At 48.8% G+C, this 24,095-nt stretch overlaps 1 protein-coding gene across 1 annotated transcript in view; it reads left to right on the plus strand.

The window, feature by feature from the left end:
- The window catches only part of vit (vitrin), a 69,904-nt gene that overhangs the window by 40,309 nt on the left and 5,500 nt on the right, over nucleotides 1–24,095 (plus strand). The window contains exons 12-19 of the mRNA XM_078213375.1: nucleotides 264–314; nucleotides 814–879; nucleotides 2,781–2,837; nucleotides 3,677–3,733; nucleotides 8,399–8,546; nucleotides 8,986–9,089; nucleotides 18,800–19,026; nucleotides 21,628–22,141. Of these exons, the coding sequence (XP_078069501.1) occupies nucleotides 264–314; nucleotides 814–879; nucleotides 2,781–2,837; nucleotides 3,677–3,733; nucleotides 8,399–8,546; nucleotides 8,986–9,089; nucleotides 18,800–19,026; nucleotides 21,628–22,141 (1,224 nt within the window). The remainder of the gene's footprint in view (nucleotides 1–263; nucleotides 315–813; nucleotides 880–2,780; nucleotides 2,838–3,676; nucleotides 3,734–8,398; nucleotides 8,547–8,985; nucleotides 9,090–18,799; nucleotides 19,027–21,627; nucleotides 22,142–24,095) is intronic.

The raw sequence follows: 24,095 nt of genomic DNA on the forward strand, positions 1-24,095 counted from the left end.
ATTTTCACAGTAACTTCAGTGCAGTGTTAATGTAAGCCTACTTGTGACGCTAATTAATATACTTAGAACTTAAACTTAAAAACTCTGTCCAGGCCTTTATAGATGTAGCTTCCCAATGATTACATTGTACATACATTCTACATAATGTATTGTGTATAATGTACACGATAATGTATTGTGTGACTACAGGAACGGTAGTAGGTGAACTCGAAAGACGCTGGTCATTTATTTTAGTCTAGCAATACCTCTGTTTAATTTGGTAGGCCACAAAGTCCAGGATCCGGTTTCATGGAAGTTTGACTCTCCAGCCTCTGGTAAGTGGCTCTATATTTCAGTCATTAACATTGGCCCACTTTTGCAGCAGAGAGTCGAGATCACTGCTTACCAGGAGATAATGGGCGCATTCCCATAGTTCTAATGGTTAACCAACTTGGGAACAACATCTTGTGATATGTAATGAATGGTGGTCTTGCGGCCTTGGGCAGAGCAGGAGCCATGCCAAGCTGTGATATAACCAGAAAGAATACTTTCTATGGTGCATCTGTAAAAGTTGGTGAGTATCGTAGCTGACATGGCAAATTTCCTTAGTCTCCTGAGAAAGTAGAGGCGTTGGTGGGCTTTCTTAACTATAGTGTTGGCATGGGGGAACTGGACAGGCTGTTGATGATCTGGACACCGAAAAACTTGAAGTTCTCGACCCTTTCTACTTCGTCCCCGTTGATGTAGACAGGGGCATGTTCTCCACTTCAACATGGCGCACGGAATAATCGGGAAGCTACATCTTTAATAAATGTCTCCATTATTTTGTCAAAGGTCAAAGACTTGGGCTGAGAGGAAGCAGGCCGTGGGGACCCAGTCCAGACTCAATCAAGATGCAAAGTATGTACAATAATTGCAACATTCCATTTAATGGGTTGTGAAGTAATTCACAGAATCCCTACAGTGCAGAAGGAGTCTGCACCGACCACAATCCCACCCAGGCCCTATTCCTGTAATCCCATGAACAAAGAACAATACAGCACAGGAACAGGCCCTTCGGCCCTCCAAGCCTGCGCCGCTCATGTGCCCACTAGACCATTCTTTTGTATCCCTCTATTCCCAGTCTGTTCATGTGGCTATCTAGATAAGTCTTAAACGATCCCAGCGTGTCCGCCTCAATCACCTTGCTTGGCAGTGCATTCCAGGCCCCCACCACCCTCTGTGTAAAATATGTCCCTCTGACATCTGTGTTGAACCTTGCCCCCCTCACCTTGAACCCGTGACCCCTTGTGTTCGTCACCTCCGACCTGGGAAAAAGCTTCCCACTGTTCACCCTATCTATGCCCTTCATAATTTTATACACCTCTATTAGGTCGCCCCTCATCCTCCGTCTTTCCAGGGAGAACAACCCCAGTTTACCTAATCTCTCCTCATAGCTAAGACCCTCCATACCAGGCAACATCCTGGTAAACCTTCTCTGCACTCTCTCTCCAAAGCCTCCACGTCCTTCCGATAGTGTGGCGACCAGAACTGGGTGCAGTATTCCAAATGTGGCCTAACCATCGTTCTATATAACTGCAACATCATATGCCAACTTTTATATTCTATGCCCCGTCCAATAAAGGCAAACATGCCATATGCCTTCTTCACCACCCTCTCCACCTGTGCTGCCACCTTTAAGGATCTGTGGACTTGTACACCCAGGTCCCTCTGTGTGTCTATACTCCTGATGGTTCTGCCATTTATTGTATAGCTTCCCCTTACATTAGATCTACAGAAATGCATCACTTCGCATTTATCTGGATTAAATTCCATCTGCCATTTCTCCGCCCAATGTTCCAGCCTATCTATATCCTGCTGTATTCTCTGACAATGCTCATCACTATCCCCAACTCCAGCAATCTTCGTGTCGTCCGCAAACCTACTGATCACACCAGCTACATCTTCCTTCAAATCATTTACATATATCACAAACATTTACTCTAGCTAATCCCCTTGACACTAAGGGGCAATTTAGCAAGGTCAATCCACCTAACCTGCACATCTTTTGGACTGTGGGAGGAAACCGGAGCATCCGGAGGAAACCCACGCAGACACGGGGAGAACGTGCAGACTCCACACAGACCAGCCCAAGCCGGGAATCGAACCCAGGTCCCTGGCGCTGTGAGGTAGCAGTGCTAACCACTGTGCCTCCTACCTTTTAGAAAGAAGGAGCTGTTTGAGAGTTTCTTTGAACAGCAATGAATCAAAGAAAACTGCAGCATAGAAAAGACCAGACCATTCGGCCCAAATAGCCTCTGCTGTTGGTTATCTCTTCCTCACCTGGATGCAGCTATCTGAGTGTGAGTGGGTGCTATTTTCCTGGGTGACTGACAGAGGGCAGTGTTCCATCTCCCAGTTTACTTTTTTTGAAGTTTCCAACATAACCCTCCAGATTCTGCACCGTTTTAGAGTCAGTGGGTGGGATTTTCCAGCCCCGTTTGCCCCAAGACTGGAAAATCCTGCCCAAGGCCAATGAAGTTTTGCATGGTCCACTCCCCGTCCGCGCACGCTACGATTCCCATGTCGAACGGGACGGGAAAATTCGGCCCAAAGGTTTGGGTGACCTCCAGTACCTCAGGGCGAGACCCTCCAAACAGGAGTCATGATTGCAACTTTGGAGCCTGCACTCATTCATACGGTAAGGGAGGGGAACCACAATGATCCCTCCCTGGGGACACAATGTGAATACAATAATCACAACTCATCTTCTTTTTCAAAGACTTGCTTTAAAACTCAACATTTTGTTTTGTTACATCCAGATTACAACACAGATGAAACCGAGATTAATTTTTGGGAATCTGACTTTGACACGAGGGGTGAGTTTAACTTTTAAGCCTGTGGTTCCAATTTGTTATACTGCAGTTTTCAAAGTAGTAGAGGCGGGTACAATTTTGTCTTTTTAAAAAGCATTTAAACAATTCCATGGGTAAGATGGGTATGGAGGGATATGGGCCAAACGTGGGCAATTGGGACTAGCTTAGTGGTTAAAAACTGGGCGGCATGGACAAGTTGGGCCAAAGAGCCTGTTTCCATGCTGTGAACCCTGATAAGTAGGCCTACATTAACACTGCAATGAAGAAGTTACTATGAAAATCCCCTGGTCGCCACACTCTGGTGCCTGTTCGGGTACACCGAGGGAGAATGTAGTTCGGTCAATGCACCCAACCAGCACGTCTTTCAGACTGTGGGAGGAAAGCAGAGCACCCAGATTGTTGGTGGCATTCAATGGGCCGAAGGGCCTCTTTCTACACTGTAGGTATCCTATGACCAATAGCGTGTCTTAAAGGAGGAAAGCTAGGCAGAGAGATAAAGGGGTGTGCAGAGAGAATTCCAGAATTCGGGAGGTAGGCAGTTGAAGGCAAGGCCGCCAGTTGGGGATGCACAAAGGCCAGGATTTGAGGTGTAAGTTAGGATACAGGCTGCAGTATTCTGGATGTGATCCCAGTTGTTGCAGGAGTTAAGATTCAATGTCGATTGGGAGTGCACGGGATCGTCAAAAAGTGGCATGTCCTGACAAAGAACCACAGAGATGTTCTGGTATCCTGCATTTAGCAGAGAGGATGTGATGACGAAAGATGACCTTTATTTGTGTCTAATGGGTAAAGCGGAATTGCTGTTGGCAGATGCACTGATTTGAGATTTCCTTCCTAAACAGGTTTCGACACGAAGGACCAAGACTTCAACGAGGAAGCGATTTCCCGCGGAGATCCAAGTACCTCCACTTCTTGCCTCTTGACATAGTAAAGAGTAAAAGGATAGGGTGAAACTTATTGCAGAAGTCACGAGATCAGCTTTACAAACAAACGCTCTCAACCCGGAGATTCCGGGTGACGGGAGAGATGTCCAATTAAATGGGTGACAAGTGAATTGTGTGCACCGACCTCCGCACTTGAATTCCTGCTCTATCATCCTGCAGCTCGAGGGGTTCCACTTGAATTTTACCACCCTGTCACCAATTCATCATCTGAGAAAAGTCCCATTGACAAGAATGGAGATGGGGTTAAGCATTGAAATGGGCAATGTATTGGGACCTATACCAGCCTTCTTGGCGGCACAGTGGTTAGCACTGCTGCCTCACAGTGCCAGGGACCCAGGTTCGATTCCCGGCTTGGGTTACTGTTTGTGCGGAGTCTGCATGTTCTCCCCGTGTCTGCGTGGGTTTCCTCCGGGTGCTCCGGTTTCCCCCCACAGTCCAAAGATGTACGGTTAGGTGGATTGGCCATGTTAAATTGCCCCTTGGTGTCAGGGGGACTAGCTGGGGTAAATACTTGGGGTTGCAGGGATAGGGCCTAGGTGGGATTGTTGTCTGTGCAGGCTTGATGGGCTGAATGGCCTCCTTCTGCATTGTAGGGATTCTATGATCTGATCCAGCAAGAATGATGAGCTGACTGGATTTTTCAATCAGTCATATGTCAATTCACAAGCAAACCGGTGGAGTGGGCTTGTACCGAGAATGTGCTTCTGTTAATTGGTTGGAATTATTTTTTTTATTCATTTGTGGGACATGGGTGTTGCTGGCTGGCCAGCATTTATTGCCCATCCCTAGTTGCCCTTGTTTAGAGGGCAGTTGAGAGTCAACCACATTGCTGTGGCTCTGGAGTCACATGTCGGCCAGACCAGGTAAGGACGGCAGATTTCCTTCCCTAAAGGACATTAGTGAACCATTCCGACAATCGACAATGGTTTTATGGTCATCAGTAGATTCTTGATTCCAGATATTTTTTATTGAATTGAAATTCCACCATCTGCCGTGGCGGGATTCAAACCCGGACCCCCAGAACATTAGCTGAGTTTCTGGATTAATAGCCTAGCGATAAAACCACTAGGCCATCGCCTCCCCCATCCTCTGAGAATATTGCTTACGATCCTACCTGAGCAGTTAATGGATCCCTGACCTCCTGGAAGACCTGTCGACGGTGGAGTGGGAAATTGTGGAGGGGTTTTTTTCCCCCTTGTTGGAGAGATGTGAATGGTGTAGAATGAGTTTTCTCCTGGGCTGGTTTTGATTACCTGAGGTGGTTGGATGGGTTTTCCGGAAAATTCTTTTCCCCTCATTGGCCCTGGATTTTTTGGTTCTTCACAGGTGAGATTGTACGGCCTTATCAGGGTGGGGGAGGGGTCTTCCCGCCTTTTCAGTAAAACCGGAACATAGAGCCACCCAAGATAGGGATAGAATCATAGAAACCCTACAGTACAGAAAGAGGCCATAGAACAGTACAGCACAGAACAGGCCCTTCGGCCCACGATGTTGTGCCGAGCTTTATCTGAAACCAAGATCAAGCTATCCCACTCCCTATCATCCTGGTGTGCTCCATGTGTCTATCCAATGACCGCTTAAATGTTCCTAAAGTGTCTGACTCCACTATCACTGCAGGCAGTCCATTCCACACCCCAACCACTCTCTGCGTAAAGAACCTACCTCTGATATCCTTCCTATATCTCCCACCACGAACCCTATAGTTATGCCCCCTTGTAATAGCTCCATCCACCGAGGAAATAGTCTTTGAACGTTCACTCTATCTATCCCCTTCATCATTTTATAAATCTCTATTAAGTCTCCCCTCAGCCTCCTCCGCTCCAGAGAGAACAGCCCTAGCTCCCTCAACCTTTCCTCATAAGACCTACCCCTCCAAACCAGGCAGCATCCTGGTAAATCTCCTCTGCACTCTTTCCAGCACTTCCACATCCTTCTTATAGTGAGGTGACCAGAACTGCACACAATTCGGCCCATCGAGTCTGCACTGACCACAATCCCACCCAGGCCCTACCCCCATATCCCTACATATTTTACCCACTAATCCCTCTAACCTACACATCCCAGGACACTAAGGGGCAATTTTAGCATGGCCAATCAACCTAACCGGAGAACATTCCCATGGATGGGCAAGGACACTTTGGTTCCTATGGGAGTCTGCCATTTTTTGCAGGTTAGGCACCTTGGGTTGCCAACCCTCCCTGGATAGTCCTGGGGTCTTTCAGAAATTAAAAGATTCATCTTTAGAAAATCACTAAGAGAGAAATCACGGGGAAACTTTAAACATTTTCTTCCAATAGCTTTGTTTCTGAGTTATAAAAATCTTGGAGTTGGCAAGGAAAACTCTGTCTTAATTCTGTGCAGAGGGACCTGGGTGTCCTTGTGCAAGAATCACAAGGAGTTGGTTTGCAGGTGCAGCAGGTAATTAAGAAGGCAAATGGAATTTTGTCCTTCATTGCTCGAGGAATGGAGTTTAAAAACAGCGAGGTTATGTTGCAGCTGTATAAGGTGCTGGTGAGGTCACACCTGGAGTACTGTGTACAGTTTTGGTATCCTTACTTGAGAAAGGATATACTGGCACTGGAGGGGGTGCAGAGGAGATTCACTAGGTTGATTCCGGAGTTGAGAGGATTGGCTTATGAGGAGAGACTGAGTAGACTGGGGCTATACTCATTGGAATTCAAAAGAATGAGGGGAGATCTTATAGAAACATATAAGATTATGAAGGGAATAGATAAGATAGAAGCAGGGAAGTTGTTTCCACTGGCGGGTGAAACTAGAACTAGGGGCATGGCCTCAAAATAAGGGGAAGCAGATTTAGGACTGAGTTGAGGAGGAACTTCTTCACACAAAGCATGTGAATCTGTGGAATTCCCTGCCCAGTGAAGCAGTTGAGGCTACCTCATTGAATGTTTTTAAGGCAAGGATAGATAAATATTTGAACAGTAAAGGAATTAAGGGTTATGGTGAGCGGGCGGGTAAGTGGAGCTGAGTCCACAAAAAGATCAGCCATGATCTTATTGAATGGCGGAGCAGGCTCGAGGGGGCAGATGGCCTACTCCTGCTCCTAGTTCTTATAACAGCCTATCCACTTTCTGATTGGTGTGGGAGAGCAAGGCATCATGAGGATCAATAACCAATGGGAGAGGTTTAGGGGCGGAACTGTTGGAGGGAGGTCATGTGATGAAACCTCCAGCATAACATTGAACCAAGGTTGGCAACAGTAATGGCTCCCAATGACTTTGTCTTGTAGCAATCCCACTGGGTTGGAAGTAACTGCTTGTGCTGGTAATGTATGGAAAGCTCTGTGTGAAGTCTAGCATTTAGCAGAGATTTAAATCTAGCTGCAATAAAGGATTTAATATCATCCCCGTAGAATGTGCTGAATTCTGGTTGCCACATTGCAGGAAGGATATGGAGGCTTTGGAGAGGGTACAGAAAGGGTTTACCAGGATGCTGCTTGGATTAGAGAGTGTGAGCTATTAGAAGAGGCTGCACAAACTAGCGTTATTTTCTCTGGAGTGGTCGAGGCTGAGGGGAGATCTGACAGGAGTCTATAAAATTGAGAGGCACAGATAGGGTTGACAATCAGAATAATTTTCCCAGAGTTAAAAACAGACGGCACGGTGCCCCAGTGGTTAGCACTGTTGCCTCACAGCGCCAGGGACCCGGGTTTGATTCCCAGCTTGGGTCACTGTCTGTGCAGAGTCTGCACGTTCTCCCCGTGTCTGCGTGGGTTTCCTCCGGGTGCTCCGGTTTCCCCCCCCACAGTCCAAAAGATGTGCCGGTTAGGTGCTTTGGCTATGCACCCAAATAACCTAAATTCTCCCTCAGTGTACCCGAACAGGTGCTGGAGTGTGGCAATAGGGGATTTTCACAATGACCTCTTTGCAGTGTTAACGTAAACCTACTCATGACACGAATATGCATAAATAAACTAATAAATAAATAAACTGCCAGGGGTCATGTGCTTACGGTGAGAGGGGAAAGTTCAAAGGGGATGTGAGGCACAGGTTTTTTTACACGGAGAGCAGTAGGTGTCTGGAACGCACTGCCAGGGGTGGTGGCGGAGGCAGATACGGTAGGGGCATTTAAGGGGCTTTTAGGTAAGGTTTAAAGTTTATTTATTAGTCCCAATTGCCTGCATTTGGCCCATATCCCTCTAATCCTTTCCCATCCATGTATTTATCCAAATGCTTTTTAAATGTTGCTATTGAACTTGCCTCAAGCACTTCCTCTGGCAGCCCATTCCATACCCCCACCACCCTCTGCGTGAAGAAGTTGTCCCTCCGGTCCCTTTTAAATCTTTCCCCTCTGGACTGCCCCACCAGAGATCATTTCTCTGCATCTAACCTCTCAACTCTCTTTTTTTTTACATTTTAAAAGTCTCGGTAAGATCACTGGAGTTCCGATGCTTTCTGTCTCTCCACCGATGCCCTCTGACTTGCTGCGAGTATTTCCAGCATCTTCTCTTATCATCTAAGTCTTTGATGTGCAGCTCATGGTGGCACTGCAGGAGGGAGGAGATGGTGTCCAGAGCCCGAGGAAGGAAATGAAACTTTTCCGGTGTAGTTTTCAGCCAGTTGTCGAGCCTTGGGATAAGGGACTTTCCTGCTGTTACAGATTGCAAGATTGACCTTGCTTTTCTGATGGATGGAAGTTGGAGCATTGGAAGGCGGAGATTCGCTATTCAGAAGAAGTTCCTGATGAATATTGCTGAAGGCCTCGACATTGGAGTAGCAGGCCCTTTGATTGGCATCATCCAGTTTGGGTAAGCAAAATGAGGAAGACGAGCACTTTGGGACACCAAGATTGTGAAAGGTGCTATATTTTCTTTAATTCATTCCTGGGACATGGGCGTCGCTGGCTGGCCAGCATTTATTGCCCATCCCTAGTTGCCTGAGGGCAGTTGCTGTGGCTCTGGAGTCACATGTAGACCAGACAAGACGGCACGGTGGCACAGTAGTTAGCACTGCTGCCTCACAGTGCCAGGGACCCGGGTTTGATTCCCGGCTTGGGTCACTGTCTGTGCGGAGTTTGCACATTCTCCTCGTGTCTGCGTGGGTTTCCCGGGTCTCCAGAACATTAGCTGAGTTTCTAGATTAATAGCCCAGCAATAATACCCCTCAGCCTTCGCCTTCCCTATATAAATACAAGCTCTTTCCATTATTTACCAGGTATGAGAGAACATTGACTTTTTGTTATCCTAGGAACAACGCCAGCACAGAGTTTAACCTCCAGACTTACCGAAACCCGCACGATCTTAGATTAGCCATTGAAAAGATTCCACAGAGAGGTGGCCTCTCCAATGTGGGTAAGTGCCTCATTTTTCCTGACCTATTCACACGACCAATCCATCCCCTTCCAACTGTTGTCACAGTGGTCAGCACTGCTGCCTCATAGCGCCAGAGACCCGGGTCAATTCCGGCCTCGGGTCACTGTCAGTGTGGAGTCTGCACATTCTCCCCATGTCTGCGTGGGTTTCCTCCGGCTGCTCCGGTTTCTTCCCACAGTCCGAAAGACGTGCAGGTTCGATTGGTTGGTCATCCTAAATGGCCTCTTCGTGTCCAAAGGTTAGGGGATTAGCCATGGTAAATGCACGGGGCTACGGGGATAGGACGGAGGGGAGGGCCTGGAAGGGATGCTCTTTGAGAGAGTCGGAGCAGACTTGATGGGCCAAATGGTCTCTGTGCATGGTAGGGATTCTATGGTAACTGTTGGAGTTTTACGCAGATCTCTCAGCCCAGGGAAAAACTGTTAGCTGCGTTTACAATAATCGGTTAATACTGATTTACTGTCTAAGTAGCCCTGACTGTGTTTTAACAATAATGGTTTTGAAAACTGGCTTCTGTCATTTGGTTTCAAAGGTACAGTCATCCTAATTACAACAAAACCCTAACCCCCCCCACCATAGAGTCACATGTAGGCCAGACCAGGTAAGGACGGCAGATTTCCTTCCCTAAAGGCCATTAGTGAACCAGATGGGTTTTTCCGACAATTGACAATGGTTTCATGGTCATCAGTAGATTCTTAATTCCAGATATTTTGATTTGATTTATTATTGTCACATGTATTAGTATACAGTGAAAAGTATTATTTCTTGCGCGCTATACAGACAAAGCATACTGTTCATAGAGAGGGAAACGAGAATGTGCAGAATGTAGTGTTAGAGTCATAGCTAGGGTGTAGAGAAAGATCAACTTAATATAAGGTAGGTCCATTCTAAAGTCTGATGGCAGCAGAAAAGAATCTATTCTTGAGTCAGTTGGTACGTGTCCTCAGACTTTTGTATCTTTTTCCCGACGGAAGAAGGTGGGAGAGAGAATGTTCAGGGTGTGTGGAGTTCTAAATTATGCTGGCTGCTTTCCCGAGGCAGCAGGAAGTGTAGACAGAGTCAATGGACGGGAGGCTGGTTTGTGTGATGGACTGGGCTACGTTCACAATCTTTTGTAGTTTCTTGAGGTCTTGGGCAGAGCAGGAGCCACACCAAGCTGTGATACAACCAGAAAGAATGCTTTCTATGGCGCATCTGTAAAAGTTGGTGAGAGTCGTAGCTGTCATGCCAAATTTTGTTTATTGAATTCGAATTCCACCATCTGCCGTGGTGGGATTCGAACCCGGGTCCTCAGAACATTAGCTGAGTTTCTGGATTAATAGCCTGGCGATAATACCACTAGGCCATCGCCTCTCCTGGCTAATTATCAAAATAAATAAGAACAGGTACGGTACGGGGCGGCACGGTAGCACAGAACAAAGAACAAAGAACAAAGAACAGTACAGCACAGGAAACAGGCCCTTCGGCCCTCCAAGCCTGTGCCGCTCCTTGGTCCAACTAGACCAATCGTTTGTATCCCTCCATTCCCAGGCTGCTCATGTGACTATCCAGGTAAGTCTTAAACGATGTCAGCGTGCCTGCCTCCACCACCCTACTTGGCAGCGCATTCCAGGCCCCCACCACCCTCTGTGTAAAAAACGTCCCTCTGATGTCTGAGTTATACTTCGCCCCTCTCAGCTTGAGCCCGTGACCCCTCGTAATCGTCACCTTCGACCTGGGAAAAAGCTTCCCACTGTTCACCCTATCTATACCCTTCATAATCTTGTATACCTCTATTAGATCTCCCCTCATTCTCCGTCTTTCCAAGGAGAACAACCCCAGTCTACCCAATCTCTCCTCATAGCTAAGACCCTCCATACCAGGCAACATCCTGGTAAACCTTCTCTGCACTCTCTCCAATGCCTCCACGTCCTTCTGGTAGTGCGGAGACCAGAACTGGACACAGTACTCCAAATGTGGCCTAACCAGCATTCTATACAGCTGCATCATCAGACTCCAGCTTTTATACTCTATACCCCGTCCTATAAAGGCAAGCATACCATATAGTTATTTGGAGAGTAATGAATTGATAGGTGATAGTCAGCATGGTTTTGTGGCAGGTAGGTCGTGCCTTACTAACCTTATTGAGTTTTTTGAGAAAGTGACCAAGGAGGTGGATGGGGGCAAGGCAGTGGACGTGGTATATATGGATTTTAGTAAGGCGTTTGATAAGGTTCACCATGGTAGGCTTCTGCAGAAAATGCAAATGTATGGGATTGGGGGTGATCTAGGAAATTGGATCAGGAATTGGCTAGCGGATAGGAAACAGAGGGTGGTGGTTGATAGTAAATATTCATCATGGAGTGCGGTTACAAGTGGTGTACCTCAGGGATCTGTTTTGGGGCCACTGCTGTTTGTAATATTTATTAATGATCTGGATGAGGGTATAGTTGGGTGGATTAGCAAATTTGCTGATGACACCAAAGTCGGTGGTGTGGTAGACAGTGAGGAAGGGTGTCGTAGTTTGCAGGAAGACTTAGACAGGTTGCAAAGTTGGGCCGAGAGGTGGCGGATGGAGTTTAATGCGGAGAAGTGTGAGGTAATTCACTTTGGTAGGAATAACAGATGTGTTGAGTATAGGGCTAACGGGAGGACTTTGAATAGTGTGGAGGAGCAGAGGGATCTAGGTGTATGTGTGCATAGATCCCTGAAAGTTGGGAATCAAGTAGATAAGGTTGTTAAGAAGGCATATGGTGTCTTGGCGTTTATTGGTAGGGGGATTGAATTTAGGAGTCGTAGCGTTATGTTGCAACTGTACACAACTCTGGTGCGGCCGCACTTGGAGTACTGTGTGCAGTTCTGGTCCCCACATTACAGGAAGGATGTGGAGGCTTTGGAGAGGGTGCAGAGGAGGTTTACCAGGATGTTGCCTGGTATGGAGGGGAGATCCTATGAGGAGAGGCTGAGGGATTTGGGATTGTTTTCGCTGGAAAGGCGGCGGCTAAGAGGGGATCTTATTGAAACATATAAGATGATTAGAGGTTTAGATAGGGTGGATAGTGATAGCCTTTTTCCTCTGATGGAGAAATCCAGCACGAGGGGGCATGGCTTTAAATTGAGGGGGGGTAGTTATAGAACATAGAACATAGAACATAGAAAGTCACAGCACAAACAGGCCCTTCGGCCCACAAGTTGCGCCGATCACATCCCCACCTCTAGGCCTATCTATAGCCCTCAATCCCATTAAATCCCATGTACTCATCCAGAAGTCTCTTAAAAGACCCCAACGAGTTTGCCTCCACCACCACCGACGTCAGCCGATTCCACTCACCCACCACCCTCTGAGTGAAAAACTTACCCCTGACATCCCCCCTGTACCTACCCCCCAGCACCTTAAACCTGTGTCCTCTCGTAGCAACCATTTCAGCCCTTGGAAATAGCCTCTGAGAGTCCACCCTATCCAGACCCCTCAACATCTTGTAAACCTCTATCAGGTCACCTCTCATCCTTCGTCTCTCCAGGGAGAAGAGACCAAGCTCCCTCAACCTATCCTCATAAGGCATGCCCCCCAATCCAGGCAACATCCTTGTAAATCTCCTCTGCACCCTTTCAATGGCTTCAACATCTTTCCTGTAATGAGGTGACCAGAACTGCGCGCAGTACTCCAAGTGGGGTCTAACCAGGGTCCTATAAAGCTGCAGCATTATCTCCCGACTCCTAAACTCAATCCCTCGATTAATGAAGGCTAGTACGCCATACGCCTTCTTGACCGCATCCTCCACCTGCGAGGCCGATTTAAGAGTCCTATGGACCCGGACCCCAAGGTCCTTCTGATCCTCTACACTGCTAAGAATGGTACCCTTCATTTTATACTGCTGCTCCATCCCATTGGATCTGCCAAAATGGATCACTACACACTTATCCGGGTTGAAGTCCATCTGCCACTTCTCCGCCCAGTCTTGCATTCTATCTATGTCTCGCTGCAACTTCTGACATCCCTCCAAACTATCCACAACACCACCTACCTTGGTGTCGTCAGCAAACTTACCAACCCATCCCTCCACTTCCTCATCCAGGTCATTTATGAAAATGACAAACAGCAAGGGTCCCAGAACAGATCCCTGGGGCACTCCACTGGTCACTGACCTCCATGCAGAGAAAGACCCCTCCACAGCCACTCTCTGCCTTCTGCAGGCAAGCCAGTTCTGGATCCACAAGGCAACAGCCCCTTGGATCCCATGCCCTCTCACTTTCTCAAGAAGTCTTGCATGGGGGACCTTATCGAACGCTTTGCTGAAGTCCATATAGACCACATCCACCGCTCTTCCTTCGTCAATGTGCTTGGTCACATTTTCAAAGAACTCAACCAGGCTCGTAAGGCACGACCTGCCCCTGACAAAGCCGTGCTGACTACTTTTGATCATACTAAACTTCTCTAGATGATCATAAATCCTGTCTCTCAGGATCCTCTCCATCAACTTACCAACCACTGAGGTTAGACTCACCGGTCGGTAATTTCCCGGGCTGTCCCTGTTCCCTTTCTTGAATATAGGGACCACATCCGCAATCCTCCAATCCTCCGGAACCTCTCCCGTCTCCATCGACGATGCAAAGATCATCGCCAAAGGCTCCGCAATCTCCTCCCTCGCCTCCCACAGTAACCTGGGGTACATCCCATCCGGTCCCGGCGACTTACCAACCTTGATGCCATTCAATAGTTCCAACACATCCTCTTTCTTTATGTCCACATGCTCGATCCTTTCTGTCCTCCGCAATCCAGCAGTACAACCACCCAGATCCCTTTCCACCGTGAATACCGAGGTAAAGTATTCATTAAGCACCTCCGCCATTTCTAACGGTTCCGCACAAACTTTTCCCCCTTCACCTTTTAAGGGTCCTATGCCTTCACATCTCATCCTTTTACTCTTGACATATTTGTAGAAAGCCTTGGGATTCTCCTTAATCTTACCCGCCAAGGTCTTCTCATGACCCCTTCTCGCTCTCCTAATTTCCTTCTTAAGCTCCTTCCTACATCGCGTATACTCCTCTAAATCCTTAACACCTCCTAGCTCTCTGAACCTTCTGTACGCCTCTCTTTTCTTATTTACCAGGTTCATCACAACCTTCGTGCACCACGGTTCCCGTACCCTACCAACACCCCCCTGTCTCATCGGAACGTTGTCATGCAGAGCTCCAGACAAACATTCCTTGAAAATCCTCCACTTTCCTTCGGTACTTTTCCCCAAGAATGCCTCCTTCCAATTTACCCGTCTAATTTCCTCCCTGATGACACTGTATTTCCCTTTACTCCAGAGAAACACTTTCCTAGCCTGCCTGACCCTATCTCTTTCCAATGCTATCGTGAAGGAGATAGAATTATGATCGCTATCCCCAAGATGTTCACCCACCGAGAGATCCTCCACCTGTCCAGGTTCATTAGCCAGCACCAGATCAAGAACAGCCTCTCCTCTAGTAGGCTTATCCACATACTGTGTCAGGAAACTCTCCTGGACACACCTAACAAACTCCTCTCCATCCAAACCCCTAGCCCTAGGGATATTCCAATCTATGTTTGGGAAATTAAAATCTCCCATCACGACAACTCTGTTATTCCTACATCTCTCCAGGATCTGTTTCCCCATCTGCTCCTCAACATCTCTGTTACTATTGGGCGGCCTATAGAAAACACCCAGCAAAGTTACCGACCCCTTCCTATTCCTAACCTCCACCCACAGAGATTCCGTAGTCAGTCCCTCCACGGCGTCCACCTTCTCTACAGCCGTGACACTATCCCTGATCAACAGTGCCACTCCCCCCCCTCTCTTGCCTCCCTCCCTGTCCTTCCTGAAACATCTAAAACCTGGCACCTGAAGCACCCAGTCCTGTCCCTGAGACATCCAAGTCTCCGTAATGGCCACCACATCACAATTCGAAGCAGCAATCCACGCTCCAAGCTCATCCACTTTATTCACTACACTCCTGGCATTAAAATAGACACATCTCAGACCTTCAGCCTGAGCACTTCCCTTCTCCCTCACTCGTCTAACCTCCCTCTTACCCTGTCTACATTCCTTATCTATTTGCGAGCTAACCTCCTCGCTCTCAGTCCCCTCATTTCGATTCCCTCCCCCCAACCTTTCTAGTTTAAAGTCTCTCCAGTAGCCTTAGCCAACCTTCCCGCCAGGATATTGGTCCCCCTGGGATTCAAGTGCCACCCGTCTTTTTTAAACAGGTCACACCTGCCCCTAAAGAGGTCCCAATGATCCAAGTACCCAAATCCTTGTCCCTTGCTCCAGTCCCTCAGCCACGCATTAATTCTCCACCGATTCCTGTTCTCACTCTCCCGCGGCACAGGCAGCAATCCCGAGATTACTACCTTTGCATTCCTCTTTCTCAGCTGTCTACCCAACTCCCTATATTCTCTTTTCATGACCCCTTCCCTCTTCCTACCGATGTCAGCAGTACCTATATGCATCACGACCTTGGGCTCCTCTCCCTCCCCCTTCAGGATTTCTGGGACTCGACCAGAGACATCCCGGACCCCTGCACCAGGGAGGCAAACCACCATCCGAGAGTCCCGTCTGTGTCCGCAAAAACGCCTATCTGACCCTCTCACCGTAGAGTCCCCAATTAGCACTACCCTCCTTTCCTTACCCCTTTGCACTACTGGGCCAGGCTCAGCTCCAGAGACACTGCCACCGCTGCTTCCCCCAGGTGGGCTGTCCACCCCAGTAGTACTCAGACAGGAGTACTTATTATTAAGGGGCACATCCACCGGGGTGCTCACCATCACCCGAGCTTTCTCCTTCCTCATAGAACCGATGTCAGGGGTAGGTTCTTTACCCAGAGGGTGGTGAGGGATTGGAATGCCCTGCCAGCATCAGTAGTAAATGCGCCTAGTTTGGGGGCGTTTAAGAGATCCGTAGATAGGTTCATGGACGAAAAGAAATTGGTTTAGGTTGGAGGGTCACAGTTTTTTTTTTTAACTGGTCGGTGCAACATCGTGGGCCGAAGGGCCTGTTCTGCGCTGTAATGTTCTATGTTCTATGTTCTATGTTCTATATGCCTTCTTCACCACCTTCTCCACCTGTGTTGCCACCTTCAAGGATTTGTGGACTTGCACACCGAGGTCCCTCTGTGTTTCTATACTCCTGATGACTCTGCCATTTATTGTATAACTCCTCCCTACATTATTTCTTCCAAAATGCATCACTTCGCATTTATCCGGATTAAACTCCATCTGCCACCTCTCCGTCCAATTTTCCAGCCTATCTATATCCTGCTGTATTGCCTGACAATGCTCTTCGCTATCCGCAATTCCAGCCATCTTCGTGTCATCCGCAAACTTGCTGATAACACCAGTTACACCTTCTTCCAAATCATTTATATATATCACAAATAGCAGAGGTCCCAGTACAGAGCCCTGCGGAACACCACTGGTCACAGACCTCCAGCCGGAAAAAGACCCTTCGACCACTACCCTCTGTCTCCTATGGCCAAGCCAGTTCTCCACCCATCTAGCCACTTCTCCTTGTATCCCATGAGCCTTAACCTTCTTAACCAACCTGCCATGTGGGACTTTGTCAAATGCCTTACTGAAATCCATATAGACGACATCCACGGCCCTTCCTTCATCGACCGTTTTTGTCACTTCCTCAAAAAACTCCACCAAATTTGTAAGGCACGACCTCCCTCTTACAAAACCATGCTGTCTGTCACTAATGAGATTGTTTCGTTCTAAATGCACATACATCCTGTCTCTAAGAATCCTCTCCAACAACTTCCCTACCACGGACGTCAAGCTCACCGGCCTATAATTTCCTGGGTTATCCCTGGTACCCTTCTTAAACAACGGGACCACATTCGCTATCCTCCAATCCTCAGGGACCTCACCCGTGTCCAAAGAAGCGACAAAGATTTCCGTCAGAGGCCCAGCAATTTCACCTCTCGTCTCCCTGAGCAGTCGAGGAAAGATGCCATCAGGCCCTGGGGCTTTGTCAGTTTTAATGTTCCCTAAAAAACCTAACACTTCCTCTCTTGTAATGGAGATTTTCTCTAATGGGTCAACACCTCCCTCCGAGACACTCCCGGTTAACACGCCCCTCTCCTTCGTGAATACCGATGCAAAGTATTCATTTAGGATCTCCCCTATTCCCTGGAATAGTGGTTAGCACTGCTGCTTCACAGCTCCAGGGAGCTGGGTTTGATTCCCGGCTTGGGTCACTGTCTGTGTGGAGTTTGCACATTCTCCTCGTGTCTGCGTGGGTTTCCTCCGGGTGCTCTGGTTTCCTCCCACAGTCTAAAGATGTGCGGGTTAGGTTGATTGGCCATGCTAAAATTGCCCCTTAGTGTCCTGAGATGCGTAGGTTAGAGGGATTAGCGGGTAAATGTGTAGGGATAAGGGGGTGGGGCCTGGGTGGGATTGTGGTCGGTGCAGACTCGATGGGCCGAATGGTCTCTTTCTGCGCTGTAGGGTTTCTATGTTTCTATGAGGTCACTTCATTTCAGTCCTCTCGCACCCTGATTCCGCGCACCCTATCCCCCAATCAGTTCTTCCTGGACGGCATATAACCCAGTTACAGTTTAAATGCACACAATATCAATATATGTTAAAGTTTCATATACATAAGTTCATAAAATATAGGAGCAGAATTAGGCCATTCGGCCCATTGAGTCTGCTTCGCCATTCGATCATGGCTGATACGCTCCTCATCCCCATTTTCCTGCCTTCTCCCCATAATCCTTCAACCCATTACCAATTAAAAATCTGTCTAACTCCTCCTCAAATTTACTCACTGTCCCAGCATCCACCGCACTTTGGGATAGCGAATTTCACAGATTCACAACCCTTTGGGAGAAGTAGCTTCTCCTCAACTCTGTTTTAAATTTGTTACCCCTTATCCTAAGACTATGACCTCTCGTCCCAGAATGCCCCACCAGTGGAAGTATCCGCTCCACGTCTGCTTTATCCATACCTTTTATCATCTTGTACACCTCAATTTGATCTCCCCTCATTCTTCTAAATTCCAGAGAGTATCGGCCTAAACTGTCCAATCACTCTTCATACGACAAACCCTTCATCTCTGGAATCAATCTAGTGAACCTCCTCTGAACTATAAATAATATAGAGAGATTTTGTGTGGAAAGGATACAAAGCTGGACTTCCTTCCATTCATTCAGCAGTCCCATGTCAATGTTAACTGGCTTAACACAAGTTCTAGGATATGCTTCAGTGCAGTGCAACAGTAATTTACGTCACAGGGTAGTCAGGTGCATTGGCCGTGCTAAATTCTCCCTCAGTGTACCTGAACAGGTGCCGGAGTGTGGCGACGAGGGGATTTTCACAGTAACTTCATTGTAGTGTTAATGTAAGTGTAATGACTCCAGTCAGGCCATTGAGGTTGGCCTATTGGAGTATGAACTCCCTGATTAAGGATCCAATTGATGGGCCGATCAGGGAGTCTTTGTCTTGTCCTCAACTGGGCGTGTCAGTTCCTCTGGCACCCCCGGAGATAGACTGCTGATTGATAGCACTCTGTGTACTGCTGTTAGAGTTTGTAAATAAAGGGATTTTGGTGAAGGGACTTCTGCCTCTGAAGACTTATTACAGTAAGCTTACTTGTGACACTAATAAATAAACTTTGAACTTTATTGCATTGCAAATGGCATGGTGGTAATAATTCGAAGCTGTGAACTCTTTCTCTCTCCAGGAAGGGCCCTCAGTCATGCCCTTGGAAACTTCTTTTCCAATGAGCAGGGGAACCGTGGTGGTGCCCCGAATGTGGTGGTGATCCTGGTCGATGGTTGGCCCACGGACAAGGTCGAAGAGGCTGCTCGCCTCGCCCGGGAGTCCGGCATCAACATCTTCTTCATCACTGTGGAAGGAGCAGACCAGCAGGAGAGGCAGAACATGGTCGAACCAGACTTTGTGGACAAGGTGAAGTCTGCAGAATAACTCTGGGATAGTGTGAAAAGTGCGATGGAATGGTCTCCAAATCCACTTGATGCTCGCTGCAGTTTAGGGACTTCTCTCGCTTATCAGTCTCTATGTTTATAGAGATCTAGATGGGGGTCTCAGCTTCTTACCCTATGAATCAATCGATCAATACAGTGGCATATCTGTGATAACCCCCAGGACTTGTCGGGGGAATCACTGATTGTCCTTCCTGTAGGACTGGTTGAATACGAGCTCCCTGAGGATTGGTAATTAACTCACCAGGTGGAGCTAGTGTACCGAGCCCTGTATAAAGCAGGCCCCTGACTGGGTCCATTATTTCATTGTCGCTCCCTGTAGGACTGGTTGAATACGAGCTCCCTGGGGATTGGTAATTAACTCACCAGGTGGAGCTAGTATACCGAGCCCTGTATAAAGCAAGCCCCTGAGTGGGTCCATTATTTCCACTGTCCCATTTGGGACCTGTTTGTGTTCACCACAGCCTTGTGGTGTTTGCTTTACTTCATTTTGTGCAATAAAGCACTGTTCCTCAACAGCCAGCTCCTGGAGTTATTATAATTCCAAGTTTTAGATGCAGAGGGTGGCACAGTGGTTAGCACTGCTGCCTCACAGCTCCAGGGACCCTGGTTCGATTCCGGGCTTGGGTGACTGTCTGTGTGGAGTTTGCACATTCTTCCTGTGCTGTGTGGGTTTCCTCCGGGTGCTCCGGTTCCCACCCACAGTCCGAAAGATGTGCTGGTTATTTCTTCTTCAGAATAAACTTGAGCATGACTAGTTCAAAGTAGAAACTTCTTTATTAAGCATCCTTTAGAATTAGCATTTTACAGAAAGCAAAGGAGATTAATTTTACTGGTGAGAGAGAGAGAGATCTTGTCTCAAAAGCTTGTACAGCATTCAAAACAGCAACTGAATACATAGTTGTTATTAACAATATAGCTTTTTGGTTATCTGTGTTTTTAAAGCGCTGGGCACAAGCAGTCGCCAGCTGCATAAAGAGTGGGCATCTGTGACCATGAAACTCTGCTGTTTAGCTTCTGAGAATGCCTGTTTATGAGAAGGATCACTTTCAAATATAGCCAATTTTCCAACGTGATGTGGCCAAATTAGCTTGAGTTAGCTTAAAGCATAGCACAATTAGTTACATTAGGCAGAAATACCTTAAAATTAAGCCTTTTAACTGGGCAAACCATACAGTGGATCCCACAATTGGCCGTGCTAAATTCTCCCTCAGTGTGCCCGAACAGGCACCGGATTACGACTCGGGGATTTTCACAGTAACTTCATTGCAGTGTTAATGTAAACCTACTTGTGATACTGATAGATAAACTACAGTGAGGGTGGAAGCAGGATGTTGCACTGGGACAGAGAAAGGCAGATAAATCGAGTGGACACAATCCCATTTTCAATCCCATTTCTAAATAGAACAAAAAACAAAGAAAATTACAGCACAGGAACAGGCCCTTCAGCTCTCCAAGCCTGCACCGACCATGCTGCCCGTCTGAAATAGAAACATAGAAACATAGAAAAACTACAGCACAAACAGGCCCTTCAGCCCCACAAGTTGTGCCGAACATATCCCTACCTTCTAGACCTACCTATAACCCTCCATCCTATTAAGTCCCATGTACTCATCCAGGAGTCTCTTAAAAGACCCTATTGAGTTTGCCTCCACCACCACTGACGGCAGCCGATTCCACTCGCCCACCACCCTCTGTGTGAAAAACTTCCCCCTAACATCTCCCCTGTACCTACCCCCCAGCACCTTAAACCTGTGTCCTCTCGTAGCGGCCATTTCAGCCCTGGGAAAAAGCCTCTGAGAGTCTACCCGATCTATGCCTCTCAACATCTTATACACCTCTATTAGGTCTCCTCTCATCCTATGTCTCTCCAAGGAGAAAAGACCGAGCTCCCTCAGCCTATCCTCATAAGGCATGCCACTCAATCCAGGCGACATCCTTGTAAATCTCCTCTGCACCCTTTCAATCATTTCCACACCCTTCCTGTAATGAGGCGACCAGAACTGAGCACAGTACTCCAAGTGGGGTCTGACGAGGGTCTTGTATAGCTGCATCATTATCCCCGGACTCCAAAACTCAATCCCTCGATTGATAAAGGCCAGCACACCATACGCCTTCTTAACCACCTCCTCCACCTGCGGGGCCGATTTTAGAGTCCTATGGACCCGGACCCCAAGGTCCTTCTGATCCTCTACCGTACTAAGAGTCTTTCCCTTCATATTGTACTCCTTCATCCCATTTGACCAACCAAAATGGACCACTACGCATTTATCTGGGTTGAATAATAAAATAAAAAATAATTGAAATAAAACCCCCAATCCTTCCGGGGACCATATCCCTCTAATCCCATCCTACTCATGTATTTGTAAAGATGCCCCTTAAAAGTCACTATCGTATCTGCTTCCACTTCCTTCCCCGGCAACGAGTCCCACCACCCTCGGTGTAAAAGAAACTTGCCTGGTACATCTCCTTTAAACCTTGCCCCTCGCACCTTAAAGCTGTGCCCCCGGTAATAGGTTCTTCCACCCTGGGAAAGAGCTGAATCTCTCTTCTCTATTCCTCCCAGTCTGTGTGCAGGATGAATGGTTACTTCTCCATCAATGTGCCCAGCTGGTTCAAGCTGTACCAGGCGGGTGGTCCCCTGGTGAAACGAGTGTGTGACACTGAGAGACTGGCATGCAGCAAGACCTGCCTCAACTCCGCCGACATTGGCTTTGTGGTGGACGGCTCCAGCAGCGTGGGCACTGGCAATTTCCACACCATCCTGCAGTTTGTAGCCAACATCAGCCAGGCGTTTGAGATCTCGGACACGGCCACCCGGGTCGGGGCGGTGCAGTACACCTACGAGCAGAGACTGGAGTTTGACTTTGACAAGCACAGCACCAAGGAGGCCGTCACCGCCGCCATCAAGAACATCAGGTACTGGAGCGGCGGAACCAGCACTGGGGAGGCCATCGGCTATGCATTAAAGCACCTCTTCAGCAAGTCCAAAGCCAACAAAAGGAAGCTCATGATTCTCATCACAGACGGACGGTCGTACGACGATGTTCGGGCTCCAGCACTGGCTGCTCAGAAAAATGGTAAGGACACTGGGGGAGAGCACATTGACAGTGTACTGGGCACTGGGACAGTGTGTGGGGAGAGCACACTGACAGTGTACTGGGCACTGGGACAGTTTGTGGGGAGCACACTGCCACTGTACTGGGCACTGGGACAGTGTGTGTGGGGAGCACACTGACAGTGTACTGGGCACTGGGACAGTGTGTGGGGAGCACATTGACAGTGTACTGGGCACTGGGACAGTTTGTGGGGAGCACACTGCCACTGTACTGGGCACTGGGACAGTGTGTGGGGAGCACACTGACAGTGTACTGGGCACTGGGACAGTGTGTGTGGGGAGCACACTGACAGTGTACTGAGCACTGGGACAGTGTGTGGGGAGAGAGCACTGACAGTGTACTGGGCACTGGGACAGTGTGTGGGGAGCACACTGCAGGTGTACTGGGCACTGGGACAGTGTGTGGGGAGCACACTGACAGTGTACTGGGCACTGGGACAGTGTGTGGGGAGCACACTGACAGTGTACTGGGCACTGGGACAGTGTGTGGGGAGCACACTGACAGTGTACTGGGCACTGGGACAGTGTGTGGGGAGCGAGCACACTGACAGTGTACTGAGCACTGGGACAGTGTGTGGGGAGAGAGCACTGACAGTGTACTGGGCACTGGGACAGTGTGTGGGGAGCACACTGCAGGTGTACTGGGCACTGGGACAGTGTGTGGGGAGCACACTGACAGTGTACTGGGCACTGGGACAGTGTGTGGGGAGCACACTGACAGTGTACTGGGCACTGGGACAGTGTGTGGGGAGCACACTTACAGTGTACTGGGCACTGGGACAGTGTGTGGGGAGCACACTGACAGTGTACTGGGCACTGGGACAGTGTGTGGGGAGCGAGCACACTGACAGTGTACTGGGCACTGGGACAGTGTGTGGGGAGCACACTGACAGTGTACTGGGCACTGGGACAGTGTGTGGGGAGCGAGCACTGACAGTGTACTGGGCACTGGGACAGTGTGTGGGGAGAGAGCACTGACAGTGTACTGGGCACTGGGACAGTGTGTGGGGAGCACACTGACAGTGTACTGGGCACTGGGACAGTGTGTGGGGAGCACACTGACAGTGTACTGGGCACTGGGACAGTGTGTGGGGAGCACACTGACAGTGTACTGGGCACTGGGACAGTGTGTGGGGAGCACACTGACAGTGTACTGGGCACTGGGACAGTGTGTGGGGAGCACACTGACAGTGTACTGGGCACTGGGACAGTGTGTGGGGAGCACACTGACAGTGTACTGGGCACTGGGACAGTGTGTGGGGAGAGAGCACTGACAGTGTACTGGGCACCGGGACAGTGTGTGGGGAGAGCACGCTGACAGTGTACTGGGCACTGGGACAGTGTGTGGGGAGCACACTGACAGTGTACTGGGCACTGGGACAGTGTGTGGGGAGCGAGCACACTGACAGTGTACTGGGCACTGGGACAGTGTGTGAGGAGAGTGCACTGACAGTGTACTGGGCACTGGGACAGTGTGTGGGGAGAGCACGCTGACAGTGTACTGGGCACTGGGACAGTGTGTGGGGAGCGAGCACACTGACAGTGTACTGGGCACTGGGACAGTGTGTGAGGAGAGTGCACTGACAGTGTACTGGGCACTGGGACAGTGTGTGAGGAGAGTGCACTGACAGTGTACTGGGCACTGGGACAGTGTGTGGGGAGCACACTGACAGTGTACTGGGCACTGGGACAGTGTGTGGGGAGCACACTGACAGTGTACTGGGCACTGGGACAGTGTGTGAGGAGAGTGCACTGACAGTGTACTGGGCACTGGGACAGTGTGTGGGGAGCGAGCACACTGACAGTGTACTGGGCACCGGGACAGTGTGTGGGGAGAGCACGCTGACAGTGTACTGGGCACTGGGACAGTGTGTGGGGAGCACACTGACAGTGTACTGGGCACTGGGACAGTGTGT

Source organism: Mustelus asterias, chromosome 5 (assembly GCF_964213995.1).
Source record: "Mustelus asterias chromosome 5, sMusAst1.hap1.1, whole genome shotgun sequence".
Taxonomy (NCBI): domain Eukaryota; kingdom Metazoa; phylum Chordata; class Chondrichthyes; order Carcharhiniformes; family Triakidae; genus Mustelus; species Mustelus asterias.